Source organism: Ptychodera flava, chromosome 15 (genome assembly GCF_041260155.1).
Source record: "Ptychodera flava strain L36383 chromosome 15, AS_Pfla_20210202, whole genome shotgun sequence".
Classification (NCBI taxonomy): domain Eukaryota; kingdom Metazoa; phylum Hemichordata; class Enteropneusta; family Ptychoderidae; genus Ptychodera; species Ptychodera flava.
The window spans coordinates 6,555,772-6,569,199 of NC_091942.1; the positions used below are offsets into that span (position 1 = coordinate 6,555,772).

General features: G+C 36.9%; 1 protein-coding gene across 1 annotated transcript in view; it reads left to right on the forward strand.

Annotated features, from left to right (window-relative positions):
• Nucleotides 1-13,428, forward strand: part of LOC139151028 (midasin-like) — a 138,658-nt gene that overhangs the window by 75,469 nt on the left and 49,761 nt on the right. Inside the window, 16 exon segments of the mRNA XM_070723548.1 lie at nucleotides 72-360; nucleotides 897-1,120; nucleotides 1,961-2,462; nucleotides 2,798-2,989; nucleotides 3,379-3,726; nucleotides 4,246-4,451; nucleotides 4,947-5,205; nucleotides 5,662-5,938; nucleotides 6,416-6,675; nucleotides 8,220-8,315; nucleotides 8,651-8,745; nucleotides 9,937-10,262; nucleotides 10,849-10,958; nucleotides 11,995-12,099; nucleotides 12,431-12,568; nucleotides 13,159-13,359. Of these exon segments, the coding sequence (XP_070579649.1) occupies nucleotides 72-360; nucleotides 897-1,120; nucleotides 1,961-2,462; nucleotides 2,798-2,989; nucleotides 3,379-3,726; nucleotides 4,246-4,451; nucleotides 4,947-5,205; nucleotides 5,662-5,938; nucleotides 6,416-6,675; nucleotides 8,220-8,315; nucleotides 8,651-8,745; nucleotides 9,937-10,262; nucleotides 10,849-10,958; nucleotides 11,995-12,099; nucleotides 12,431-12,568; nucleotides 13,159-13,359 (3,628 nt within the window).

The window sequence follows — 13,428 nt, forward strand, 5'->3', positions numbered from 1 at the left end:
CTGCACTGTAATTTTACTTGTCTTTAACCATCAGGTTATATTCTTATGCTCCTCATCCGTTTTTCTCTCAGAGTACACATGGAAACGGCTCAGCGCCTGGAAAAATTCCATCAGTACAGAGAGTCGCTGACTCCATGGCAACCACTACAGCTCATCCTGTACAGGAAAATGGCAGATGCTAAACACAGTCAACAAAACATCAGAACTATGACATCTGAGGCGCTGATGACATACTTACAGCATTTATGGTCGTCAAGTGTTACTAGACAACCGAATCAGTGGTTGGCATGGAAACCAGCCTTTGACAAAGATTCTGATGCTACTTTCCCCAAGAGGAATAGTGCATTCAACATTGAAAATGTAAGTTCTTGCAGGAAGTGTTGATTTTGTGATTCGTTTGAAATTTTTTAAAGCCAATGTTATGACCTGCCAGAGTACGGCCCAGTCTGCACTTTGCATCATTTCAGCTTCTGCGAACAATAACCATTGTTGATCATTTTGTTGAATTATCCACGCAACACAAAAGCTGCAAAAATATAATGATTTGTTTTTTTTTCACAATCTCAGTTTTTTCCAGAAAAGGTTCAGTACGTATGTTAAGTTACTTGATTCTAGAACATCAAAAGATTTACATGACTCATAGCAAAATATCAATTTTCTTAGCTTGATCTCTGTGATACAACTCATTTCTCATAACTATTACAGAGGGAAATGTCTCTTGAAGGTTACAGAAATGTACTTATGCATAGACCATTTAGCTATGATAACGACAGCATTTACAACTTTCTACAGTTTGGTTGATTAAAAATAAAATTCTTTGCTCACATCAACAAAATGTTATTCAACTGGCATTTGAGACAAAAAAATCTAATGATTGTTAACCTTTTTATTGCCAGGGACCTGGGTCGTTGTACTTAAGTACAGTTGGAATTTTCTCTTTCCATCTGTTGCTTCAAATTGAAGATCATCATCAACATGAACCCAAGCAGCCAAGGAGATATCTCCAAAGTCATGGACTATCTCTTGGAAAAGTTCATGAGAAGATCACACAGATTCAAAGATTGTCAGAGTTTTTGTGGACCAATGGAAGTAGTATTGCTGATACGGCACAGCACTATAGGTAAACTTTACTTTTTTAACATCCATCCAGTTTAAATTATAATTCATTACACATATTTTTGTAATAGTTTGAGCCCCAATTTAAAAGTTACAATATGACTTTATGTTGTTATAGCATTCGTTGTTATACCATTGACGTATGGCTCGGCCAATCTGTTTCCATTTTTCAGATGAAAAGGTGCAAAAATAATCACAAACAATGAACCTTGACGGGACAGATATTCAGTCTGTTAAATTTTTACAATACATTTTTGGTCTACCACTTGTGGGAACTCATTTTTAAGCTCTTGGAGTAAATAAAGTTTTCATCGGATTATTTTGGTGAAAATTGAACATTTTGTTTCCTCCCCACTTCCCATAAACTTAACACAGGGATGGCGGCCGTTTTGAATTTCAAGTGTCAGTAAATATTCAGTAATTTGTTTCTTTGGTATCAAATTTGCACAGTGACCCCTGATTATTATTCCTGATTTTGAAAAAGGAATAATTTAAAGTTTTCTTTATGGAAAATTTTTAGCAAAGTGTAAGTCATTCAAGATGCAGACTACCTAAACTCATGTCATTTGTACTCAATGGATTGTGATTGAAATTGGAGTACAGTGTCATTGATACTAATTTTCAACATTTCCTCAAACATATCAGAGTTATGCTGTGGCATGCCAGCACTTTCCGGTATCCCTATATTAAAAATGATAGTTTGCTCAAAAGATTGACTTGTACTAGTAAGGTATTACCTGTGGCCCTTTTGACTTGATTCTTATCTTTTTAAGAAAAGGAAAATGAAATATCAAGGACATGCTATCAGCAAGTATCTAGAATTCTGGTTTTGTTTATTTTCCAGATCAAACAATTGGAATCTCTTGGCAGCAAACCTTGCAAATCTCATTTATGCCGTGAGATCCTTCGTCTATGAGGAAAACAGGAATGCCTTTATCAATGGGACCAACCTTTTGAGTGTTACCAGTGATGAAGTGACTCCAGATGGTTTAATCAACTTCCTCAACGAACTGATACAAATGCTTCCATTTGAAGAGGAGACTAGAAGACAGAATCTTTTTGATCCTCATAAAAGCAGTGTGAATTTGCCAGCATATGTGGAAGACTTGCTCAGGAAGTGCATAGACTGTATAAAAATGAAACACATGTCAGAAATCGATCAAAGACAAGCAGACCACATTGGCCAATCAGGGGGCTCAGGACTTCATGGTTGCTATGCTGACCAGCTGCATTGTGGACTTGGCTGGGTGCATCTCGGTCTGTTGCAAAGTTTGCTTCTGGCGCCACAAGGACCGGTTGATCCAGCTGAAAAGACGGCCATTAAACTTAAATACAATGAAGATGAAGTAAGCTTTAGGATTATATTTGTTATTAGTAATTTGATGTTAATGTTCTTGGTGAATAAAAAATTTTCAAACATTTATCTGAATAATGCCCCAACTTAGGCAAATGAATATCAACCATTGATAATGACTCATTATTGGTTAATTTGCATACTGAAGCAATGATCATCAATATACTTTGCATAAATGAACACAATTCTCGAGGAAATTGAGCATTAGACAACTTTTCCAATGAAATGCCATCAAATCTTTTCATGGTCATGTACTTGTGTAAGCTGTAAATCTTAGGTAAGCGTCATATCTGTTTGGATGACTGTCGTCTTCTTTCATTTTTACAGTTTGACAACCTTGACAGTGAGCTTACTGTTAGAGACAAGATGTCAGAATTGTTGACTGGGCAGACACTCAATATGTATCAAGACTCTGTGCTGCCACCAAGAGTCAAATATCTTCAAAGAAGACAGACCAGTCTCAAAGAAATGGCGGCTGATCTTGCCAAGAAAACTGCCTGCAGACCTGTACCTTCCAAAGTGAGTTTGTCATGAAAACAGAAAACAATGACAAAATCTTTGTGACAATTCAGACAAATGGAAGCTTTTTACTTGATTTTACTTGATTTTAATGAACGTATTGTTGAACTGAATTCATCATAATTTTCATCACAGTGAGAAAGCAATATTACTACCAAGCAGTTTGTACATATTAACCCTTTGAGCAGCAATGTCAATTTTTATCGCCATTATAAAATATATTCAAGTCAATTATTTTTTAGAATTTTACAGATATCTTGAAAAGCCATTGAAAGCAAAGAAAAATTCAGTATCTGTACTATACATACTTCTGTAACATGTTCAGAATGTGATAAATTTCTGCTTGTTCTCTCTTTCTCATTTTCTCCCCAAACTCTCCTCCTCTTCAGTTTGATGTTCTTCTTCAAGACATCGGCCACTTTACTTCGAGCATTGGTTCACTCAACTCTGTCCAAAAACTTGTCGACAAGCTGATGAAAGCCTTTGGAAGTCAGAAACCAAGACGTGGAATGCAGTCTCTTCTCGCAAACATCCTTCAAGAAGAACAGGCTTGGCAACGTTCTGTAAATCAATTCATCGCACGCATGGAAAAAGAATACCCCATGTACAAAGACTTGACTGTTCCATTTCTCTCAGGGGTAGCACAGCTTTCCCATGGCATGAGAACCTTGGCTCATGCAGTGTTCTGTAAAGATATTCAAGCAAAATTCCAGAAATCTTCGTCGACATCTTGTCAGGTACATAGTAACATCAGACATTCATTAGAAACTTTATACATTAGACAAACTTAAGAATCAGTTTGTTGTGTATACCTTCGCACAGTGAAAAATGTTTCTTTGGTGCCGAAGTGTTTGAACAAGGACCCTAGAGTGCCAATGCCAGCGTCATGTCTTATATTGTTAGAATATGTGGTTCTGCGTTTCATTTGTGTGTGAAATTTTTGTTGTTTTCAGAAAATTTGTGGCATTTTCAAGTACATTGTTGTTCACAGCAAACCTGCTGATGTACAGTGTGCTCGGAAGGTTACATTGTCACTATTCACAGCAACTTAGTGAGTCTGTTTGTATTATTCAATTATTACAGTAAGATTCATCCACCCAATTGGATAGCAGCTTCTGAGACACTGCACATTAGCCCCAGCAAACTTCATAGGACTATAATTTTAATAAGCTACCTGCGAGATTGTACAAGAAACTGTAATACCAGATGATTTAGCATGTGCAACATTACATGGGTTCAAATTTTGAATTTTACAGATCAGTTCTGTTCAAGATTTACTTCTGACACTGGTCAGATTTCCGTATCAGACAAGAACCTTGCCGTCGTCACTGAGTGTAGCTGAAGCTTTGTGTGAGGAAAATACACTACAACTCATTGATAATATTGAATCTGTCCGTGAGAAACAAGACGATGCTGAACTTGATGATGACGTAAAATCTGTACAATTTGATTACAAGGCAAAGTAAGAATCTTGTTTGTTTTTTTTGTAAGTTGATTTCTGTTTTCTGTCTTGTTCCTAGAAGACTTCGCCAAAGTGAAATCTTGTACACAGCAATAAATGTGTAAAATTGCTGTAAACTCCGTTAGATACAGGTCACAATTCTGAATCTACCGGACATCTGTTATACCACAAATCTTGTGATGCTATACAAAGACTATGCTATGTTGGTTTAGCACATTTACAGTTTAAGTAATAATGCCATAACAAGAATTCGTCTGAACTATTCTTTGCAATGGAAGACCTGTAATAATTACTTTGTTTTATATTTTGTAAATTGCATGGAAGGTACGATACATTTAGTCTTCAATGTACATGCACCAATTGGTTGCACTGGAAGCATTTTGCCATATCATGTCAGCTTCATAAAGAACACAAGAAGATTGATTCAATTCAGTTGTCACTATATTGCACACTACAAGGCATGCATCATTATGTAACGTGTTGTTATCATTCCAGACTTCTGAAGGTAGCTCTTCTACACACCTGTAACCATGCCTTGCAGAGGGGTCAATTTGAAGAGAAGACGCTGGAGCTCCTGAAGCAGTTGCTTGATGCCGTTGTCACTTCCTGGAAGGAGGCTGAGGAGGAGGCAAGAAGGAAAGAGGAGGAGGAAGCCCAGCTGTACAAGTACAGAGTAAAGGAACATGGCGATGGTTTGACGGAAGAGGAACGGGAAGAGCAGGAATTCCGGAGAAGTTTCCCAACATTCCACAAGGTAAAAGAAGTCATAACAGTTGCACAGACCGTGTTTAACTTATACAATTGCCTGGTTTGCAAGAAATCTTTGATGACATCGACAATGTGTATATTTCAGAGTTGTCTCATTTGTAAAGCCACTATTACTGTACCTTTTACTATCTGTCAGTTCCACAGTGTAGCTGTTTATTGTTCTTGTCACTCTACCATAGTCATTCCCATTTAAACATCAAGTTTAATTGCAAAAAAATAAAAAGGGATAGACAAAAATTACATGTAATAGAGTAACAGTTGTGTTTGCATGAAATATTAAGGCAATGATATGATACTATCAATATTTGGTGCTATCAATTTTATTGTGGCACTCACTGTGCCATATGTAAACATGGCACCAAGGTTGTAATTTTGCGATGAGAGCTTACACAAAACAGGTGTTAAACACTACGTATAACACAAAACTAATGTCTTCATTTAGGATTTTGAAGACATGACAGAACCACCATCACTAGAGAGCAATGACAATGAAGAAAAGAAGAAAGACTTGCATAGACCACGAACTGAAAGTAGCAAGACGGATGTGACAGAAATGGCTGAAGTTTGTAAGCTACATCAGGTGTTGTATTGCGGTCTGACAAGAACTCATTGGCTGTATCCTACAGAGGCAATCTTGGGGACCATAGACTATGTGGAACCATTCTCATTGGCCTATCAGATTTCCAGAAGATTGGTACAAACAGCAAGGCCAGCTACTGGTAATGAAGTTTCTTCAAAAATTTCAGGATATTGGTCTCTGCAGACATTGATAGAAATTGTTTCTGTCATTCCATCTGTGGCCTTTTGGGCATTATTTTTTTACATCAAGAACTATTATCTGACATGCATTAAAAGATTTATCGAAAGGAGGTGTAGGAACAATATACCATGTACATGTAGGCATGCCAGTTTTTGTTGCAATACAATCCATAGATAAGTCATCTCCAAACCTAAGGAAACAAAAGCTCTCAAAAAACATTTGATCCGACAGGGACTACAGTGTATCATTTATGATGACTTACTCATATAAGATTTGCAAATTTCTACAAAAATAAAACATATTCCATCTTTCTTTTCAAATGCCTTTTCATCAGAGCTGTGTACATTAGGTCATTGTGAATAAACTTCACCTGTATTTCTATGATGGAGATATCAGATTTATTTGTGTTTTTCCCCAAATTTTGCAACTTTTACAGACAGCAGCTTGGACATTGGTCTACTTGGCGGTCATTTACTAATGGGCCGGCGGCTTCAAACAATGACTGGTCTACAAAGCAGTGAAGACAATTCCAAAGAGACGAAAATAACCAGCAGTATTCTGTTCAATAAACCGTTTGACATCTACCATGATTCCAACACTGAACAAGCTGTCCAATGCAGACCATTAATGGAGAAGTTCCTGGCAAGAATCAGAGAGCTGCTTGCTGAGTGGCCAGATCATCCTACACTTAAACAGGTATCGTATGACACAAACATTTTGTATTGTCTTGGCTTTCTCACTGACAATAATGTGAATAATTTCCTATAAACCTCAGTAATGTTGTTCAAGTACATGTATTTGATACATAAAGGATACAGTAGTTCTCCTGATCTGTCTTTGGCTGAGTGGCCAAGTCGTCTCAAGACAAGAAAAACAAATCAATTTGGTGATGACCAAAGATTGTACTTCCTTTCTACAAGGCAGTTATTGAGAGTGTTTTTACATTACATATCACTGTTTGGTACAGTAACACAAGACTGCAGGAAAAATACAGCCTTGAAAGAATAATCAAGACTTCTTCCAAATTGATCAGATGCAATGTTTCATCCATTGACTCACTGATAACATTTGTGGGTAAATTTTGTGCTTTTAAAGAGGCACTCCCACTTGGTAACATTTTTAAAACACATTTTTTTAATGCCGACGGTCAATATTTGACGTGGCAACTCCGCGCGGAGTGCGAGATATCGATAAAAACATCTCATCCCGAAGTTTTACGATCGATTCTGGTTATGACCCGAAATCCTCCAAAAGAGTGTTGTTGTGCTGATTGATGATATTCTAAGGAGTCCAAAAATGTTCGAATGACGCAATTAATTTACCTCCTACTGCGATGATTTTATATACATCATTATCAATGCCTTTACCTCTGGTAATTCTTTTTTAAAACTTCTCCTAAGTTTTTGTCGTTTTCATTATTCTCAATCAGTTGTATTAAATTTTTAAACAATACCACATAGATATCAGTTTTTACGTGTAAAATATTAGTTGCCTCTGATGACTACATTTTGTCGTCTGCCACACAGTTACGCGTGGTTCGATACATAGCGGCCGCCGCGTGTGGTATGCGTGCATACCACGCTGCGGCCACTATGCATACTATGTATCAACCGCACCTATCTGTGCTAGTCACCTATGCAAATTCTGGTGGAATCAGCAAACTTTGTCTTTCGTTTTTTTGCCGAGTCAGTAGGACTCGGCTTTCTCCCATGGGACATGACCGCTAACCGACGCGAGTGGTACTGCTGTGGTGTACAGCAGCGTCAGCGTAGACTCGTACTCCATAGCTTAGTTGACAATGGCCCCAGTGCCGAACGTTCTATGTTCGGAAGCTGAATTCAGGTGGGCCACCGGAATTCAAACTTTAACTTTTTTGAGGACATGTTTTTATCGATATCTCGCGATCCGCGCTCAGTCGCCATGTCAAATATTGACCGTTGGCATTAAAAAAATTTGTTTTAAAAATGTTACCAAGTGGGAGTGCCTCTTTAATGTCCTTGATATTTCTTATTTCAATGTATTGTTTCTTTATTACTTTTAAGTATCAGTGCTTTGGTTTTTAAATATGCGTGGTTTTTTGTGTGTGTCTATTTATGGCAATGCCAAGGAACAGTCCTCGTGAATTTTTCTTGATTTGGCTGATAAATAGTTATTATTGAAAAAGCTGAAGGTTATTCACAAGATATCTACAAAATACTTGAAGTGAAGGATTTAGCAGTATTCCTATTCTTCTTTTACAGCTTGTTGAAGTGATTAACAGAATAATGGCTTTCCCTGTGACAAGTCCGCTGATGAAATTTGTGACCGGCTTAGAAGTGCTTCTCCTGAAGGCTCAGGTATGTTCCCCAACAAAAGGACACACTGAACCCCTCACTGGCGAGAACAGTTACAAATGTGCATATGGCCATAGATACAGCTACACACACTCTGAATGAAACTCAAAATTTTATACACATTGATGCCATGCTTACATCTGTAACTACAGTTGATTAGTTTACAAATAAATTCACAAGCAATGTTTGATGTACGGTGTTATCCAAAATGTAAAGTGTAAAATGTAATTTGACCAGAAAGATTTGCTAGGCCCTACCTCAAAAGTGAGGAAAACAAAATCACAATGAAGAATTCATAATAAGTGGAGGTGTGTGTCTTTATTGTTTGTTAATTCCAGGAATGGGAAGCCAATGCGTCCAGGGCAGTGTCAGTTCTGATACATCTTGATAACATCACTCAGATGATTATTCAATTGAGGAAGATTGAACTCAGGTAAACTTGGCATTGCAATTTGTAATTTGATGTGAAACCTTGTTAACATATCCCTCTCTGCCATAAAATTTCCATTAAACACTACAGCATTGAGGAAAGTCAAATCGGATTTTTTAGAGGTTATTCACACTTACTGTCACATGATTGTTATGTGACAATGATTGCAAAATGCAGGTCATAGCGTTTGCCAATATCTTGGCCCTCAGAAAATGTATTCATTTATAGGGTTACGATCTAAATTGTTTGCTGCGAATTAATTGTAAGGACCCAGTACTTGTTTTGGAACTGTAATATAAGTAGGCCATCCATTCTAATATGAAAGAGGAAACTCAGTAAAATTTACCCGGTTCAACCTTAAGGTAGTATGGGCCTCAAAAGTGAAAGACTAATAAACTTTCTCTAAAATTTTCCTCAATGAAACTTTCAACCATTCTCTTAATATCAAATCAAGAATGACAATCATGGGTCACAGTGCAAAGTGTAGTAATAGAGAAATACATGTAAATTACCTGATATTTACCAATATTTGAAATTCAAAATGGCTGCCATCCCAGTGTTAACTCTATGGGGAAAATAAAATTTTCAATTTTCAAAAAAACCAAGACTGTGAAATTTTTCTTACTCTGTGAATTTTAAAATTAGCCCCTATAAGTGGTAGATGAGAAAGAAACTAAAAAAAAATGAGAGATCAATTATCTGTCCCCAAGAAGCATTCTATCTTAACAGAGAGTCTTAATTTAGAGTAAATGGGTGATTGAACTGAGACAATAGGTCAGACCCGGAATTCAAATGGACCACGGTACAAACAAACCCATATGCGCAAACGCCCATAGAAGTATGTGTATTTTCAAACCTATTTGTACACATGTGGGTTTGTTTGAACCATCATCACATGATCTCTTAAGGGCGTATTTAGTCTGTAGAACACATTTTACATGGTGCCCTTTTTATTCTGGAGTAGAACCATTGTGGCTGTTTGGTTTGAATCCCATAAAACTTAACTAGGAGAGAGATACTGCATTGTCAGATGCATTTAATATTAAATTATACACATGTATGACACGCGTGACCTGAACAAATTGTTTTGCTGTAGTATGGAGTATGTGTACCCATTTCGAAATTCACCAAATTGCTCAAATTATAATTTTGAAGACTTGCTGACACAAACTTGTTTGTTTTTTTATGGCTCAGCTGTTGGTCCTCATGTTTGGACATGGTAGTGTACAGGTACGCCCTCAAAGCTTGCAAGAAGTGGTACTACGTGTATCAACTTATAGAATATCACCTGAACACTTCAAATGAAGACAACGAGGACAATGCTGCCATGGAGTGTGACTCAGTTGCTATGGCACCGGATGATGAAGAGAGTGGTGACAAGATGGAGGGTTTGAATAAGTTTGTAACCAATCTGCATCAGTTCATAGAAGGATCGAGTGTTGGAGAATTCTCTGTCAGACTTCAGATGTTGATGACATTTCACTGTCAAGTTATCCATGCAGCTGAAACACCTGACCAAGGTAAGTATGGGATTACTTTCATTCAGTGTCACACGATGTAAACCATATTGTCAGAGCTCTATGTAGATGTACCAAAGTAGAAAGTTTCAACAGACCCACATCTACTCTCATAACACCCCAGGCTACTCATAAACAGTCTGCCTACTATCTTTCTATTGAGTTGATAGATCTCCATAACAGAAAACCAGGGAAGATAAATATCTTGATACCTCAGTTGTATAACTTTATTGCTGCACAAACATGACCAACTGCATGAATTTATGTCTTTAGCATTTCATGGCCATGAAAACTCGCTAACATTGGCAAGTAATGTATACAATTCAATGTCATATTTTCTTTGCTAAAGTGAAAAACTTTTGCTTTGCATATGAAGGTCCAATGACAATGATAAAAACAAATGAGTTGTGCTGTAAAAGATTATAAAACTCAAAGAGATGTCAACTATTCCATCTGTTATATTGCAACAAATATTTGTATTTGACAAAAGTAGAGCTGTGCATGTACAAATACTTGAGAATTGCTTTTCAAGCGACTGCACAAGGAATGCATCATTGTCTGTGAGTCATGCCATTGTCTTATTACACAGGTAAAGTGATGACTATACTATGGAATGTTCACCAGTACTATAAGCAATTCTTGCCAGCAGTTGAGAAAAAACTTCAGGAGTTGAGGAAACCCTTTGAGAAAGAACTCAAGGTAACAAAGTCTTCCACTGTTCTCAAAGAGCAAGAAGCTGTAAACATGATTGGAACTTATTTGGGATAATTGGATGGTGAAGTAATGCCGATTTAATCTACAAATGTCATCTCATCTGCTTTTCTTTTTACATTACACACTTGTTTTTATAAGTAATTTTTAATATTGCAACATTCAGCTATATGGCACCTAACACTTTTGAGAAATTTGAAAAATATGAAAATCCAATTATCCCAAATTAGTTCCAATCGTGTTTGTAACTATTGGTGATTTTCTTACTGATTTTGCTTTGTATGTAAATTTGAAATTTTTGTTCTACCCTTGCAAAGCCTGTTGTTACACCAACGATTTAGCTTGTCACCACATTGTCTATACATGAAAAATGTTATTGTTTACATTTGAATTCTAGTCCAGACAGAGATTCTATAGTCAATATTGACAATGCAATCTGCACTTGTACAGACTGAGTTGACAAGCTGAATACTGTGTGTTTCAACATGCTTTGGGGAGTAGAACAAGAAACTGTAGTTGACATTGAGGAAAAATAGTGAAAAATCACAAAATGTTACAGCTACTGGCCAAAGGTATCTTTTAAAAACAGAATTCTATGTTCCTGTAGATGATGAAATAAGTACTACCTCTTGCCTTTGATTATCTCTCTGTAAAAGAGTGAAATTTTCAAATGTGGCCTTGGGTGTTCTTCCATTTCCCTGTAGTCAGTAAAATTACTTTAATTTTCAACAAAAAAATTGAGAAAATGACAAATGACAATGCTGCCAATCTAGGAGGCCAAAAGCAGGATGACTTATCATATTCAGATAAAGATAAAAATATTTGCAATATCAAGACACACAGTATGCACCTGTACCGTGTTGAACATGAACATGCGAAGTGCTGTGTGCACTCCAGTATTTAAAATCCTGGAGTTTGCAGTGTTTCGAGGCAAGAAATATGAGCAATGACATTTCAAAGTGAGTGACCGCTGGTTTAAAATCTTGGTGTTTTTCTCATTAAGCTTTTCTTTTCTTCATTGAAGGGCTTTGTCAAGATTGCTCGCTGGAGCGATATGAATTTCTGGGCAATGAAGCAGTATGTGGAGAAGTCACATAGAACGCTGCACAAGTTTAGTAAAAAGTTTGAGGTATGTCAACTGGAAGAATTCTTTTTAAGAAGTCTTTGATGATTAACAGATGCTCATGATGAAAATCACTATCAAAATGATTTCAAGTAGGTTGTATCTAGATTGTTGAATGACCAAGGGACTGACCAGCTGGCATAACTGAGAGATGCTAAACTATTATATTTATATTTAGTTCTCTATTTTGAAGTGAAAATGCCTAGCTAAATGCTAACGTTGTCATCATCATTTGACCACCTGCCTGTGGAACCGTTTATCAATGTATCATTCACCTCATATCCATTCATTCCCTCAGTCTTTCATGTATTAATATCTTTACTGATTCTTGCCAAAGAGTGCCCTTCTAGAGCCAGCAAGAAATTTATTCATGGATAGTAACATCGGTGAGATTGAGAAGAAGGAATCGCCTTTGCTTTTCATCACTGCATCAGATATCAGTATCGGCAAGTTTGTGTCATCCAAGAGCCTACAGGTATTGTACAGGTTTCATTCTCTAAAGAACTGATTTCCCTCGTCTGTCAAACAGCAGTGGTTGGGGAAATGGTGTAGTATGTTTGTTTAAGTTGGCAATTTAGTCAATATATATCAGGCAGGTTCAGGACAGGTGTTGCATTAGGAACTTTGAAAAGTGAAACTGACAAAATATGAAATGTAAGCCCATTTCAGAAATGTTACAGATCATTGTTGCTGTTATATCAATTTCTTGATTCACGATGATGTGCAAAACCACCATTTTGAAATACCAACCACCTTACAATATCAGCATTTATATGAAAGGGCTGATTTTCATATCTGAGCATGAAATTGATTTACTGGACACAACTTTCAAAGCAGAACAAAGATACAACATCATCTAAACAGCCAATGTTAATGACCATTAATGCTAGAGCCAGCAACCAAACTTTAAGTACTGCCCCTATTAGATGGAAACATTATCTCTGATTTTAGACCAAAGCATTATTCCCCTTCAGATTAAAGTATTGGACATTTTGACATGAATTTTTTGTCACATCATTGCAAGTGATATCTGACTATCTTTGCTGAATGACTTTCCTTTCCCAGACATGTTTTGAAGAGATGGATGCTGACAATTTTGGTGAAGGGATCCTGCAGAGATTACCAACATTGTTTGCTAAGATGACAAAACTCTGCAGCAGAATGTTTAAGAATTCCTTGTATCCCAGTCTGATCACATCCCTGGATGAGTTCACGGGAAACATCGTTGAAATGGTTCATCAACTCCAAGCTTTGGATGTCTCAAAGGTATTCACTCAGTCTAGATCCAACCACTGAGTTTTTTGCCACCTGACTTTTTTTTAATTAATCTGTTTG